The sequence below is a fragment of the Idiotropiscis lumnitzeri genome, chromosome 13 (genome assembly GCF_059441095.1).
Source record: "Idiotropiscis lumnitzeri isolate Australia: NSW breed Sydney's pygmy pipehorse chromosome 13, RoL_Ilum_1.0, whole genome shotgun sequence".
Taxonomy (NCBI): domain Eukaryota; kingdom Metazoa; phylum Chordata; class Actinopteri; order Syngnathiformes; family Syngnathidae; genus Idiotropiscis; species Idiotropiscis lumnitzeri.
This window is the reverse complement of record NC_142403.1, coordinates 6,226,772-6,242,432: the sequence shown is the minus strand read 5'-3', so window position 1 is coordinate 6,242,432 and position 15,661 is coordinate 6,226,772. Positions and strand designations below refer to the sequence as shown.

Genomic DNA, 15,661 nt, shown 5'->3' with positions numbered 1-15,661 from the left:
GCTAAAGACGAAGTAACGTTAGTTGAAATTGGTCTTGTCGCGCTTGTCCCAAAAATAAATTCGACATCTGTCGTTTGGAAATGTTTTGGGTTCCATAAAGACGATGTTTGCGCAAAAGAACATGAACTACAAAGTGCGTCGTAAGCACCTGAAACAGCGCGTCCAACCTTTTCTTTTTCACCACCCACAACACAACCATGCTGTTGACTTGGAGCTTGTGCTAAAAGTTCAAAGTGAGAAGCAAGGTTGGACAAGTGACAACAGCCCACTAACGGAGGCGAAACCATACGAGAGAACGTCTCAGTGGTGGACGGGATAGCCTAGCACATAGCTAAAGATAGAGCTCCTGAAGTTACAGTGGAGCGCACAGGATTTAAACGCCTCAGGAAAGCAGCCGACAAGAGGTACGAAAATATTTGCCGCAAACCGCACTTCCCGATATGGACAACATCGGGACGGGAGCGGAGACATGTCGAGCATTTTGCATCCACATCCGACTTGTGGTCGAGTCGCAACATGCATCCCTGTTTGAGCCTGAAATGTGCAGTACATAGACGACAAGTGGCGACTGCGCACCGGAGTACTCGAGACGGCACATTTTACTGATGAAGCACACGCGTTTGTTTGGCACTGGCATTCCATTGATTATTTTTTTTTTCATTTTATTTAGCATTTTGTTTACAGGCGACTAGTGCCTTTGCACATGGCATTATTTAGATTGTTTACAAGATACCTTTACACAAATCTAAGCATTTGCAAATGGCATTACACCATCTCGGCACAATCTATTTGCAGGAAAAGATTTTGTGAGAGGTACCCTTTTTTTCCTGTTCTTTGTGACATTGTTCAAGTCATGCAAAGCAAGCTATTTTGAATGTTTATTCAAATGATTTTTGTACTTCTATTTTTCATTGAAAGTAATGTGTACCAGTTGGTCAATAAAAAAAAGCAGTTAATATGCATTTTCTGCATTTATTTTGATTTTGGTCCTCAGGGGGAATTTATCGTGCATTTATCGTTATCGAGGTAAAATTGCCCAATTTATCGCGATATTGATTTTAGGTCATATCGCCCAGCCCTAGCCCGGGTCCTCGATGTCCTGCAGCGGCATGGAAACTCTTAGTGTGTGGGTTCATTTCGCCAAAGGCAATTTTGAATATGTGAATAAAACATTGGATTCACCTTGGAAGTGATAAATATGCTGTAGTGCTCTGCTGTCTTAAACCAGCACTGCTCATTTATATGCAGTTGACTGACTAATTGCAGTTTCTTCACACTGATCACCTATCAGTCATAAAAGCGTTTTATGTTACCAGGTGAAAATATAAATTCTAGAATTTGTAAAATACAATATAAATGTAAAAAATATTATTAATAATATTTCATTTCATTCATTTTGATTACAGCAAGCATTCCTCACGTTGACACGTTTATGCATTTGTAAGTAAGGTTAACATTTGCATTCTGAACCATATGTTGCTTGGTACTTGAGTGAAAATGATGATTAATATTCAGTGAACCAGAAAATAAGAGCGCCAGAAATCCTGGCATTTGTATATTGGTATTTACCTGCATCATTGGGAAATAAAAAAAAAAAAGTCAGCTGACCCCTTTAAATGGACAGATAATAGAACATAGACCTGATGAAAAAAAAAAGGAAGTCCGGATGTTAACATTGGCCCCAAAAGGGTTGCAGGCAAGTCACTTTGCATGAAGGGTAATTCACTTCATCTGCTTCTATTCTTAACTTCAAATAATCAATATTCTACGACTGCCTCCATCAGACCACATGGCCTTTTACAGGGCCAAGATTTACACTCCCGAGTAACTTTAAAGCCTTCTTATATTATTTAGCTGGGAGTCGAAAGTTTAGACAGCGTGCATTTCACTGTAAACCAGACTGTCTGGAGTCTGAGCAGTAGATTGGTGCGTGCAAAGTAACTTTATAACGTACTGCAACTCAATCTTAACGTGCGGATGATTTCAAGTTGACCACTTTGAGACTGCCTTCCACCCCCCCATCGAGTGTCTGTTTGTGACTTCTCACTAAACTCATTAAATGTCACCACTTGGAGTGGGAGATAAGGGTTAATAATATTATTATATCATGATATTTTAAAGAAATTAGCAGCATTATCTTATCAATACTCAACAAAAGGAAACATTGGTTTAAAATATTATATCTTTGGTGTTGGGGGAAACAGACTTATTAAGGATGTGCTGCGATGCTGTTAACCTAATGCAGGCCAATAGTAAGACTTTTCTGGAGGATGTCAAAATGACAAGGTACAAATGTAGTAAGAGTTGAATGCTTTTTGCTAGCAGACATTAGACATCACTGTATATGTTCTTAGATTATATATTCATCATATATTTGGAAAACAACAAAGCATTATTGGTGGATCCCAGGCTGTCAAGGAGCCGAAAAGTACCCGTTCATGACTTTCATGCCATATACATATTGTACATCCTATAATTTATGTACAATTGTATCAAAGCATGGAAGCACAAACAGTATTACTGCAGTTGAGACACCTTCAGGGCAAGTGAGAGTGAGAGTTGACTCCGGAGGTCATTTGGACGAGCTCAGCCTGAAGGCGACCCCTCTGTAGCTCATACAGCTCATGGTAAACTTGAAGCACTCTGACATTCGTGGATTTCATTGTACATTTCATTTGAGTACAAAATTAAATTCAGTTAATACGACGAGCTACACAAAATGCGCACTCACCCAGAGTCAGTGGGAGTGCGATCAAGAGCCTCAGCCAGCTGCTGATGAGCACGTTCCGTCTGCTCTGAAACATGATCATTGTGGTCTCTGATTGTGGATTAAGGCCTGTTGATTGTGTTATTGAGCTGTGCAGTTTTATTTTTCTCGTTAGTAAAAATTACTAATTTAAGGGATTGAAGAAGAACAGTTTGAACATGATCCAAACCTACGTGCTGATCCGCTGGATGGACGTCTTGAGGTGGTGGATTTCCTCAGCCAGTCGGCGTTGGGCCATTGTCTCCGTGTGCAGAGCCTTCAACTGCCTTGGGATGCATTCAAGCAGGGACTGGTTGCGCTGCATGGTGTTTCTGAACATCACTTCTGTAAAATAAACATTTATCTCCATCCTTTCTGTTCAGAATGAATGCTTGCTTTGACTCTGCTTTGGACAACATGACTTTTAAAGATAGAGCTGTTCTAATTCCTTTGCTGTTCTAATCTGAGTTTGGCCTCTTTTAGGTCATCCCACGCCGACCTGCCGTATCAGATCAAGGAAAACAGCGTTGTAGATTTTCTGCTCATTCTGCACCATCTCCAGCAGACCTTCCATCTGAAACACATTTTGACAAATATGAATTCCAAAATGGCACTTTAAAAAAAATTACGAATGAAAATCATTGTTTCTGGCCAAGTAGAGAAAATGGCACTCTGAACTTTCGAGTCCAGTGCTAAAAAGTTAATAAGAGAATACGAAAAGTGAACAAGAAAAGAACATTTCATGAAAAGAAATGTAGTTGACATTTCCATTCATATGCTGGGGGTGACAACTGGAAGCCACGTAGGCGCACCTGGGATGGCTCAGTTTGCTCCTCTCTGGGTTTATCCACTCCAGCCCTTTCCAACATGTCGTCCATGGTCCTCATCAACTGGACAGCTTCTAATCTGTTGCTAGGTCTTCTGAGAAAAATAAAACAGACTGTATTCAAAATATTGTATCCACTAAACAATTTGTGTGTACATTGCTACAGTTGTATTGTTGGCTAAATTGGCCTGTCAGCCCCAGCCAGTGATGTTGGCTGCTCCAGGAAGAATTTATATTTGTTGCGCCCATGCAGCATCTGGCCGTCTCAATCCGAACCCCTTTGAAGTAAATAATGAAAAATAACACATTTTAGGAATCAAGCTTTTTTTATAACAACAATTGGGACTCAAAGGTACCTTGCATTGTCGGCGGTGTGCACTGGGTCCCGGTGTCGTGCTGCAGACTGTCGACGTCAGGCTGATCAGCATCTCATCTGGGATGGTTTGGGTGTGAACAGTCACTTGGCTCTTACACGGGACTGGATGCCACAGATATAAAAATGCGGTTTGAGTTCAGAATCATGATAAATGAAGCGATCTATCACAATACAACAAAGGTAAGGTTCTAGGGTTACCCCTCTTTATTAACCACATGACAAACACAATGTGGTTAATAAAGAGGGGCACATTTGAGGAGGATAGTGACAGGAAGTTTTTGTTGTGACACTTCGAAAAATTTTCTCTGGCATCTTCAATTGAACACAGGATTTACAGTCTCAAATCTCCATCAAAAACTTGTGATGGTCAAAATGCAATGCAAAAATTAAATAAAACTAAATAAAAAATACAGTATTAACATAAACGTACGTATTACAGATGCAGGTGATATATAGGGTTGTTCCATTCGCTTCCCTTGCTAAACTAGCTGCTATACAAGAATACACATCACCTGGGTAAACCAGCGCTGACTTCGACGAATTTGGCCTTGAACTCACATTTTTTGACGCTGACATGATGGACGCTCGGCAGAACCCGTTTACAAAAAGGCGACACTCTATGGCATGAAACAAATCGCATTTACTGCTGCCTTTAGTGGTCAAACTTCCTGGTTACGTCGGGATGGGAACGTCTCGAGCCAATCCACTTTCGCCTGCTCGCGAAGTTCACTATTAATATTAATTACCAATATTAATTATTGATAAGGGCGATTGTACCTCATTTGTCTCATCTGATTAAAAAAACATTTATTTTAAAATATTTTGATAGTTATAGTTGTGACTGCATTGTCATCCGAATCTTAAACTCCAACTATTTTGAATTATTTATAATTAGTATTTTAATTCAAGAGTAATTCACTGAGTGATGCATTACTTACCTGCACTTGTCAAGCATCTTTTATGATTTTAAAAGCGCTGTATTAATAAGATGCTATTAGTAGAAGTAATCATCATGACAGTGGGAGTTTTCATCGTCCTTGATGCTTAGAACCATTGCCTAGTATAAGCCCTCCTCTCCCTGGATGCGGTTGGCCGTCAAGCTCTTTATTTCACGTGTGATGGAGGCTCCTGATGGTGCTCCAATGGGGAGCAGAAGTGCGTGTTGAAGTGGTTCTGGAGTTGGCAACACATGAGACCCTGCAGGCAAATCAGTGACAACACTTTGAGGCTCAAGGCAAGCAGGATGGTTCCCTGTCACGATTATGGATGTAATTTGTTATTCTAGATTGAAATCACTTGCCTGGAAAATTCTTATCGCTTCACTGTTTGTGAACTATGGTAAGTGACTTCTCCTCTATCGTCTAACTGCATACTGTTTGTTGTCCTATTGGATAAGTGTTAACAAATGCTGCATATCAACATAAATTTGCCTAAAGACGGAGTATAAAATGGAGGTAAAGATTCAATTGGATAATGTAGTATGTGTTACTTTCCTGAAAAACTGGACTCTCATATTTGCTGGGTACAACACGACTAACTCTAAACATCTTAGCTTTATGTTTATTATTTTTTTCTTTGTCATTCAATTCATTATCTGGATGCATCTGTCCCAAGTGCATCATTAGAATTTCAATTGCAAGACTGTGAAGTGACCTCACTGCCAACAGTGATGTCTCTAAGAACAGAATTGCTTATGTTGTGACTAAAAAGACTGACAGTGGGGGACCAGCACAGTGACGCAAGAGAGGGCTTGACATGCAAGGACAACACGATGCAGGGACAGAAGGCAGACACACTATACATCTTTGAGACACCGCAATCCCCCTCAAATTGTTATCACGACTGGAGCACACAGACGGGCAAGCAGATATATCAGTGTAATATGCAACAGGCTGAAAGAGATGTCGGGTGTCCTACATGTGCCATCTGAGGCTCTCCAGATAGGGCGAAACAAAGACCGTTAGATACAATTTACATTTGAAAAGACTACATGCTTCGGGAGGGGAACGGGGATGTATGGTTGGTTGGATCTGTCTCTGAATCTCTGAATTCACAGGGGAGTACTGAAAGACCAATAGCATCTCTGGGCCTAGTGCAGTACCACCTGTTTCAAATTTCACTGAAATATATTACGGAATGTTTTAATGTTAGCTTTTTGGGTTACAGACAGTGACTCATTTCCACAGTGTTTATTAGGAGGAACACTATTTATCCAAAGGCACTGTAAGTGGATGATTCAAAATCGTCTCCTTATAAAGTACCTCAGTCATGCGAAGTCAAATTTTGAGTCGAAGTAGTTGCTCCAGAGATGATTGCAAATTGCCTGCGAGTCTAACTGCCCTTCACCAATCATGAAGCGCAAGAGCCCTCTGTAGATTTTGCACTCAGCCTGATTGGACACTTGAAAGGCGATTGCTGTGGCAATACATTTGTACACTGGCGCTTTATTACAATGTTGCAATTTCATCCATGCATATCCATGCAATAACCACTTTGTCATGCTCAAGATTTGAGTGAAGTGGGCAGGAGTGTTTCACATATGTGCATGCAGCTCTTGCTCATCTGATTGTGAGCCTCTATATCCACGCTCTCTGTTTTAATCCCACCCATTCAGTGTTTCTTTCTTTGTGGCCATCTACTTCCTCTTTCACCATGCAATGTTTTTGTGGTTCAGTGCAAACAATACAGTATGTTGAACCCACGTTTTTTCGTTGAAGCACATCAGTAGATGTGTGGTGCTCAGTCACTTGGTGTGCGACAGAGCGTTGTAATTTTTTCCACAATGGTCCGCTTTTTAAGCGAGTTTCAACCACGTGACCCAGTGTTTGGTGGGCCAGACCAAACTTCCTCCATGTCACAGTTGGTACAGTGTGATTTATTTGTATGCTTAATTTTTCTGTCTGTAAACATAGAGCTGAAGTGACTTGCCATAAAGTTTCACTTTTTGTCACAACTTTGTCAAGGGCATAGTCACAGAAGTATTGTAGCTTGTCGTCTATACGCATTTTTGACAATTTCCAGTTCCAAATGATGAAGCCGCTCTTGATCACTTTACATGTGATGAGCACAAACGTGTCAAATCAAGGTCCAGAAAGTAAAAATCCTTCCACAGGCACTTCTACTCAACTGACAGATAGTGAGCTCATCTGAGGAGCAGCACGTGTGGCTAAAGCCAAACTGTGGTAGTTTTTTTTAACTTTCTGGACCAAAGTTAATTCATAAATTCTTGCTCTGACCGATGGGAAAAATTTATAATTCACATGAAGGATATTCTCAAATTATAGAAAAAAAGTGATTCTATCAAACACAAACATCCCTTTTCAATACTTCCTCAGTGTGGATCAAATGCTGATCCTCTGATTTGTATTTCAGGGGTGGGGTGACTTAATTGAAGCGCTCCAAACTCAACACAAGTCTCTAATCACCAGATTACAACAGAAAATTGTGTTGTTTACTATGGAAGCATGAACCTATAGACCTGCTAAGAAACACCAGTGTTTACTGTAAATATTTTGTTTGCTTTTGTAAGATAAAGCACTCATTTTGCCAGATGAGATGAAAGTGAAGGAGCAGCAGAACGCATGACTAGTTATGAGCACGATGTATGGCGAGGGCACGGTTATGAAAATTTACCGTTACCGAGATTTATTACAATAACCGACATCATTTTGCCCCATGTCGGTAAATTCGACGTTTAAAAAAAAGAAAAGAAGTCTTGACTGTCTGCGGCTATGTGCATGCCCCTTTAAGAAGGCTACAACACGTCTAGTCACGTGACTCCACCCACCTGAAGATGAAAGAAAACTGACGACGCTGTAGTGGCTGGCGATTCTAATCAAGAAGCGCCTGACACGGCTGAAGACTAAGTAACGTTAGTTGAACTTGTTCCAGTTCCGCTTGTCCCGAAAAGAAATTTGACAATATTGATTTGAGGTCATATCGCCCAGCCGTATTACCACCACATTCGCGTGATGCCATTTCATTAGGTATACACACGTCATATATAATCCACATGCTAAGCACTACAACACCAATATAAAAATGTATTGTGATGAAAGTGGGTTAGTTTAAAATATTTTGGTTACCTTCTTGAGCATGTCACTGATGGTGTAGTGGTACACTCGCCTGAGTTGTGTGCAGGCAGCGTGGGTTCAGTTCCCACTAAGTGACGGTGTCTGCCCTGTGACTGGCTGGCGACCAGTTCAGGGTGTAGTGCGCCTTTCGCCCGTAGTCAGCTGGGATAGGCTCCAGTACCCTCCCGCGACCCTGTACAGGATAAGCGGTGTGGATCATGACATGACATGACCTTCTTGAGCAACAAAAATAGCATTACTGTATTACCTTTTGGATAATATTAGTAATGACGGTGCAAAAATGTTTCAGAAAACTCATTATCATTATATCTATATCATCATCATCATCATCATGGCAACCTCGTAGAACGAGGATCAGTCCTCCTCATCTGTTCGTTCACTTTCCTTTTTGATATCTCCGTCTGTGTGCCTGTTGGTGACTATAGAGTTCAAGGTGTGAGTGGAAACGTCGAGGACAGTCTGGACACGGAATTGTCGGAGGTGGACGGGGTAACAAGAGGCGTTGGTGTTTCTGTCGTCTTTTCCCTTCAGCTGCTCGTGCCCGGCCTTCTTCAAACTTTATGACACCATTGGCTATTGTGTCTCTCCACTCTGCGCGGTCTGCGGCCAGAGCCTCCCAGTTGTCCACGGGAATCTTGCTCTTTAGGAGCAGCTGTTTGAACTGGTCTTTCAGCCGTCTCTTTGGGCCCCCTACCAGTCTAGAGCCATGAGCCAGGGTACAAAATAACATCTGTTTGGGTAGGGAGGAGTCTTTCCTGCGACATAAATGCCCAAAGAAGCGCAGCTGGTTCTTTGAGATGATCGCTTCTACGCTTGGGAGGCCGGCACGGGTTAGTACGTCGTTGTTGGTGATGCATGCTTTCCAGTCAATTCCCAGGATTGCCCGCAGCTTTTGCTGATGAAATCTCTCCAAGGTCCTGATGTTTTTCCGATAGAGAGTCCAGCTCTCCGACCCGTAGGTGAGGGTTGGAATCACAACAGCTCTGTCGACATTAATCTTGGTCTGTGCAGACAAACCATGTTGTGAGAACACACGGTTATAGAGCTTACCAAAGGCTTGATGGGCAAGGCGAATCCTGTTGTTTATGTCTTGCGCCAGGACTTTTGTTTTTCCAACATTGACTTCCAGGCCTGCACTCTCATATGCTTCCACAAAGGCGTTAGTAGACTCCTGTAGGTCAGCAGGGGAGGAGGCTGGGACACAACAGTCGTCAGCATACTGGAGTTCTGAGACACACACTTCCGATGTCTTCGACCGTGCTTTCAGACGTCGCAGGTTAAAAAGACCACCATCCATCCGGTATCTAATACGCACTCCAAGGTGAGGGTTAGACGTTTTGACACGTAGCAAAACAGCTGTCAGGTAGAGAGAGAAAAGGGTCGGTGCGAGCACACATCCCTGCTTGACCCCGGTGGCAATGGGAAATGATGATGAAAGAGAACCACCATGTCTGACAGAGCCCATCATTCCATCATGTAAGCCCCGCACTAGTTGGACAAAGTTATGGGGGCAGCCAAACTTCTCAAGCAGTCTCCAAAGGGTAGTACGAGGGACGGAGTCAAAGGCCTTATGCAGGTCAAAGAAAATCATTGACATGGTTTGCTGTTGTTCCCTGGCTTTTTCGAGCAGCTGGCGAGCGCAGAAAGTCATCTCAGTGGTTCCACGGCCTGGTCGAAAACCGTACTGGGACTCTGGGAGAACAGACTCACTCAGGACAAGAAGGCGTTTGTGGAGGAGCCTGGCGAAAATCTTCCCAGTGGTGGAGAGCAGGGAGATGCCACGGTAATTTCCACAGGTAGAGCGGTCGCCTTTCTTGAAGATGGTCACGATGGTTGCATCCCGTAGGTCTTGGGGATATACCCAGATTCCCAAATCGACAGGAACAGGAGATGGATTCGTCTCAGAAGACACCCCCCACCATGCTGTATGAGCTTAGCTGGGATGCTATCAGGACCAGAAGCTTTATTGGGCTTCATCTGTTTGATCGCTTCCCGTGTCTCCTCGAGAGTGGGTGGGACACTCATGCATGATTTGATTGGATACTGAGGAATATCGCGGAGGAAGTCTTCAGAAGCTTGGGCGGGCCGGTTCAGTAGGTCTTCAAAGTGCTCTTTCCACCGCGCAAGAATAGCAACTTCCTCCTTTAGGAGTACCCCATCATCAGCTTATAGGATGAGTGGGGGTGTGTATTGGTCCGTAGATAGTACGGACAGCTTGGAAAAAATTCCTTGTATCGTGGCGGTCGGCATAGCCTTGGATTTCTTTGGCTTTCTCGGTCCACCATTTATTCTGCAGCTTCCTGATGGACTGTTGGTTGGCTTTCCCATGCCAGCTGAGCTCTCCGTTTCTGGTCAATGAGGTCACAAATTTCAGCGTTGTTTTCATCGAACCAGTCCTGATGGCGTCGTTTCACAAAGCCTATGGTTTCATGAGCAGTTGAAAATATCTATATATATCATTATCATCACTCATTATCTCATTATCATGTGTTTGCAGGTGCAACTCCTTTGGGCCGCCCTGCGGGTGTGGATCTGTGCTCACCAAATCCCTGCCAAAATCAAGCCTTGTGTCAAAGCCGCGAGGATGGCTACGCATGCTTCTGTGTGCCTGGCTTCCAGGGTGCTCACTGTCAGATTGATGTCAATGAATGTGTCTCCCAACCCTGCATGAACCGGGGCACCTGTGTGGACAGGGTGGGCCGCTACTCCTGTCTGTGTGCCACCGGGTTCACTGGTGAGTGAACAGAAAACAGGACGAGATCACACGTGATCTTCTTGAGGACAGCATTAAATGAAGTGATTAGAAAAATATTGGATTATATGTGAGACACACATTTTTGTTTCGTAAAATGTCTGCTCAATTGTCAGGTCTTTGTATATTTAAAAAAATGAGGCCAAGATAATTAATTTTGAAATTTGTTTATGTATCAGACAGAAGAAGGGTACAAAACAATTTCCAAGGCATTAAATATATGGATGGAAGAATAAATCAAGTGGAGAAAATATGACACAACACAATAGATGTTCCCACTGGCGGAGCTTGGATTTTTTTTCTTTCTGGGCTGGTGCATGGGGGAGGGCAAGGATATCTCAGGCGGTCCATAATAGAAAAAAAATACAAATGCCCCAAAACATTCTGAAAACACTGGAAACATTAGCTATATGTTCCCTGTGGGTGATGATGGGGAAATGTGAAAAAAAAATCCCAGAAAATTAAAAAAGAAATACCCACCACCCCTGGTAGCTCTGTTAGTGGATGTCCCTCCAAAATTAATGAAAATATGAGAAGAAAAGTGGTCAGGGAGTCTTCGAAGAGGCAAACAGAAACTTTGAAGGACTTTTATACCTGTTTTCTTCATTATGTTTCTTCTCTGGGGTAGGGTGGTAATACAGAAATAAAAAAAAAAATGCATGTGAAAAAATGTTTTAAAGTCAGATGAGTGCAACCTCAACAATGATTATCACCACAAGTACATCATACCTGTGGTGAAGCATGGTGATGGCAGTATCACAAATTGAAGTTTTGTCAAGGTGGTGGGAATTATAAACAGTTCCAAATCAGGCTTCTACTTGAAAGCAAAAACAAAAAAGAAGCAGGAAAAGCTTAATACAACATTTGAACTTTATTTGGGAATAATCAGAGACACTTTAAATGATGGCAATTGTGTGCTTATTCCCATTTAACAATTTGAATTACACCTATTTATGTAATTGTCATGTAATGTGTTTTTTTTATTATTATTATTTTTCTGTATTTTGAGCTAAGATCTGATTGCTCTTGGCATCATTTTCTAGATCGCAAAAATCTGGCATTGAAACAGGGGTGTGTAGACTTCTTATAACAACAGTGCATTAGTGAAGTGACACTGTAACACGCAATAGAGTGTGTTTTTGTCGCAGACTGCAAAAGCTTCCGTGGCATAAAAGCAGTTATGATCACAGCCAGTCCACATAATAGCCTCTGTCATTTTGCACTCTGACATCTGTGTTGCTTTCATTGTCTCAGGGGTCACTTGTGAGGTCTCGATTGATGAGTGTCAATTACAGCCGTGTCTCAATGGCGGCAGTTGCCACGACAACACTAGTGGCTTCATTTGCACCTGCCTGCCGGGTTTCCAAGGACACCGGTGTGAAATCAACATCGATGAATGCCAAGACAAGCCATGCCAAAATGGGGATCTGTGTCTAGATGGAGAGAATGGGTGAGCTATCCGAGGAATTGACGTCTATTGCCCAGTAGAAAAATCAGGTTTTTTTGTTTTTGTTTTTTTTTCGCACACTTGGTTATACAAAGGTTGGTTTAATGCGTTCAGTGTGACTGTGTCCTAGATACAGCTGTGACTGCTCACAACCAACCTTTACTGGTAGACACTGTGAGGGCCTGAGACGACAATGCTACTCTCAACCCTGTTTCAACAGTGCCACCTGTATGGAGAGTCAGGATCATTACACCTGTCAATGCTTGCCAGGTAAATGACACTATTAACCTTATATGGAGGTTGTCATAATTGCATGGATAAATATAGCACATGAAATTATACTTAGCAACTCATAACTTTCATCACCATTGGCTCCTCATTGAGTTTTTACTCTATTTCAGTGCATGTATGTATGTATGTATATGTATATTTTTTACATTTTGATTTGATATTTATGTTGTTAATTACATCTTTGTTTTGTATCTTTATTTCAGGGTTTGAGGGTACACTATGTGAAATAGACATCAATGAGTGTGGCAGTAACCCATGTTTAAATGGCGGCCGCTGCATTGAAAGGTCATGGCAGGTCCTTTTTGGTATTGAACCACTGTTACCTGAACGCTACGACCCTCAGCACGCTGCAGGCTACATTTGCAGCTGTCCTCCAGGAACAACAGGTAGTCAGTCTATTCTAGTGTAGCCACTGCAGTTATTTCAGCATGTTTGGTTTTGCTGATGCTGTGGTATATGTATAGTTATCTGAGCTTTTTGCAGCCTATGCTGACACATACAGTACCTAAGAGCTGTGTTGTAACAATAAACAGTACGTACATTGGATAAGGAATGAGATCAACATTGGCTTATGGAACACTAGATTGGATGCATAGTGCTTTAGAAAGGTAGAAAAAGAATTTAAAAAATTAAATATTGTGTATCACAATTTTACTCGGCGGTCGATAATAGTACATGCAATGGTTTGATAAATACCAACAGGATATTGTTGGTGTGCTGTTTACAGAATTGCTTTGCGCCTTGTGCGTTGGGTATTATTTTTGGGTTGCAAAAGCAGATTATTTTTTTTATTCCGCTTTATTCAAGACTTGATTTTGCAATGACAGTAAGGTAGTCTGAACTGCCATGGATAGTGTTACTGTATGTTCTAAAATGGACTCCATGCCACTGGCACTGACTCAGGAAGGTGGCCAAATAGCATTAGTGTAATCCCCAGGATCTGGCTTTGCTGCTCCCCATCTATTCAGCCCTGCATAGACGCAGACAAGGAGCAGTTCTCCTTTGCGACGGCCTGTGCCTACTCACACTAATATGGTGCACTTAGACAATTTTGGGGCATCTCTGGGGAAAAGCGTGACGGCATGATGCGGATACACACACCATGGATATGGGCAATTCTGTTGCTTGGCTCAGGTAACAATAAAAGTTGGGTGAAGTGTATTGTAGCATCTGTTCACCATTTTTTGTCTTTTCTATAGTAAGATTGATGGCTGCAAAGAAATGACTATTTTTTTAAAAATATAATTGTAAGTCTATAAACACGTGTAAGAGAAACAATGTTTAGATGATAATTGTGGTCATAAGAGCATTAAGTAACATCATGGGTTGGTTAAGTGGCTATTCTTGGTCATGTGAAAAAATCGACATCAACATGGGGAACTGGCTGATACACGAGGGCATTGTTTTTGGTACTTTTATATTGTTTGGACCCATAAAATTACTTCCAGAGGATTCTGCGTGAAGTCAAACAAAGAGTGTGAGTAAACAAAAGCCCAAATTAATGTTTCTACTTATTTACTGTAACCTTTACTAGATATATGACTTACTGTTTATCATGAGGGGAATATTTAAATTTCATTTAGATTGCAGTATTTTGCGTCTCAAAATGACCCTTTTAAAAATTTACCATTCCAAAATATGTGTGTGTTTGAAAAAGTGACATTGAACTGTCTGTTGGTGTGTTTCCAGTCAACAGACAATCTTTCCTGCGTTTCAACTGGTCTGACCTATTTAGTAGAATTTTGTACAAAATGTGCTAAATTAAGTAGAAAGGTAATTTTTTAAAATGTATTTTCACAAAAGCTATATTGTCGCACTCTAACAAGAATAGCTTAAGTTATATCTGGAAAAATGTATTTTTCACCGTTAACTTCTCAGTTAAAGATCTGCTAAGAATCAGCTACATCTTTTGGTAAACGGATCATTCATTACTATCCCTGAAATGAAGTTATTACGAACTATAATATAGTCCGTGTTCGGAAAAAAAAAATTGATTAGGCCATTATTTACGAACGTGACTAGTTTTCCATTGACACTTTGCGCTTCACACGTTGCGACTTTAGTGCTTTGCGAATCATATCAGCATCTATATTGCAGAAAAACACGTTTCAAAGATAGCAGATGACTGGGAGGCTTTGGTTGGCGGCGCAAGATCGACCAATGAGCGCACGAGTGGATTTATCCCGTGAGCTGATTGGCTGTGATGACAAAGCATCTTCTCTTGTTCTATCTCGCCCGTCACGTCCACATGAATAAACAAATTGCACTTTCGAACGATGTTCTGTTCGGAAACTCATAATGTTATTCAAATGTTCCGTTCAGTTAGTCAGAGTCGAGCCGTATAAGGAGATAGTAGACAGCTGTGCTCAGAAGCTGTGAGCGGACCACGCTCAGCCATCCGACAAGCAGCAAGACAAGGATGATGAAACATCTCCAAATTAAATTAAAAATAATTAAAGTGTTTGATAAAAACAGCTTACCTTAACTAGAATCTCGTGTTGAATTTTATCCAAACCTTTTTTGATAGGTGCCGCGGGATTCTAGTAAAGGAAAGACAATTTTAGGGTAAAAATGAAAACGTTAATGTGGTTATTAGCCAATGTTCCGTCGTAATCGTCTGGCCATAGATAATTATGATGAAATGCAGTCTTGTTTTTATTTATTTTTTTTTAAAAGGTTGGGAACCATGTCGCGGGGTTGCAACGGCATAAAAGAGGCGTAAATTCCATCCATCCATCCATCATCTGATCCGCTTATCCTCACGGGGGCAGCCAATCCGAGCTGTCTACAGGCAGTAGGCGGGGTACACCCTGAACTGGTTGCCAGCCAATTGCTGGGCACGAAAAGACAAAGAACCACTCGCGCTCACAATCGCACCTAGGGACAATTTAGAGCATCCGATAAACCTACTATGTATGTTTTTGGAATGTGAGAGGAAACCGGAATACCTGGAGGAAACCCACTCAGGTATGGAGAGAAGATGCAAACTCCACAAAGGAAGGCCGGAGCCGGAATCGAACTGTGCACCGCTGTACTGTGAGGCGGTCGTGCTAACCAGTCACTCACCGTGCCTCCCCGGCATAAATTCCCCCTAAATAAAAATTTCAAGTAATAATAATAATAAAAAAG

At 41.8% G+C, this 15,661-nt stretch overlaps 1 protein-coding gene and 2 long non-coding RNA genes across 7 annotated transcripts in view; 1 reads left to right on the top strand and 2 right to left on the bottom strand.

Annotated features, from left to right (window-relative positions):
• Nucleotides 1-1,081: 1,081 nt before the first annotated feature.
• LOC148324143 (uncharacterized) lies at nt 1,082-3,147 on the bottom strand. Its single transcript, XR_015846360.1, has 4 exons — nt 2,941-3,147; nt 2,732-2,790; nt 1,183-1,284; nt 1,082-1,099 (listed from the first exon to the last, which is right to left on the bottom strand). It is a non-coding gene; the product is annotated as an uncharacterized LOC148324143 (long non-coding RNA).
• A 442-nt stretch (nt 3,148-3,589) lies between these two features.
• On the bottom strand, nt 3,590-4,586 carry LOC148324142 (uncharacterized). Its single transcript, XR_015846263.1, has 3 exons — nt 4,461-4,586; nt 3,929-4,050; nt 3,590-3,850 (listed from the first exon to the last, which is right to left on the bottom strand). It is a non-coding gene; the product is annotated as an uncharacterized LOC148324142 (long non-coding RNA).
• Nucleotides 4,587-5,153: 567 nt separating this feature from the next.
• crb1 (crumbs cell polarity complex component 1) overlaps nt 5,154-15,661 on the top strand; it is a 30,221-nt gene continuing 19,713 nt past the window's right edge. For 3 of the 5 annotated variants that reach the window (XM_088313282.1, XM_088313281.1, XM_088313280.1), the window contains exon 1: nt 13,516-13,666. In XM_088313282.1, coding sequence (XP_088169408.1) covers nt 13,615-13,666 — 52 coding nt within the window. In that variant the 5' untranslated portion in view covers nt 13,516-13,614. Of the gene's footprint in view, nt 5,287-10,539; nt 10,777-12,048; nt 12,245-12,371; nt 12,512-12,735; nt 12,919-13,515; nt 13,667-15,661 lie in introns of those variants that run through there. The other 2 variants (XM_088313285.1, XM_088313283.1) reach the window with 2 other exon arrangements.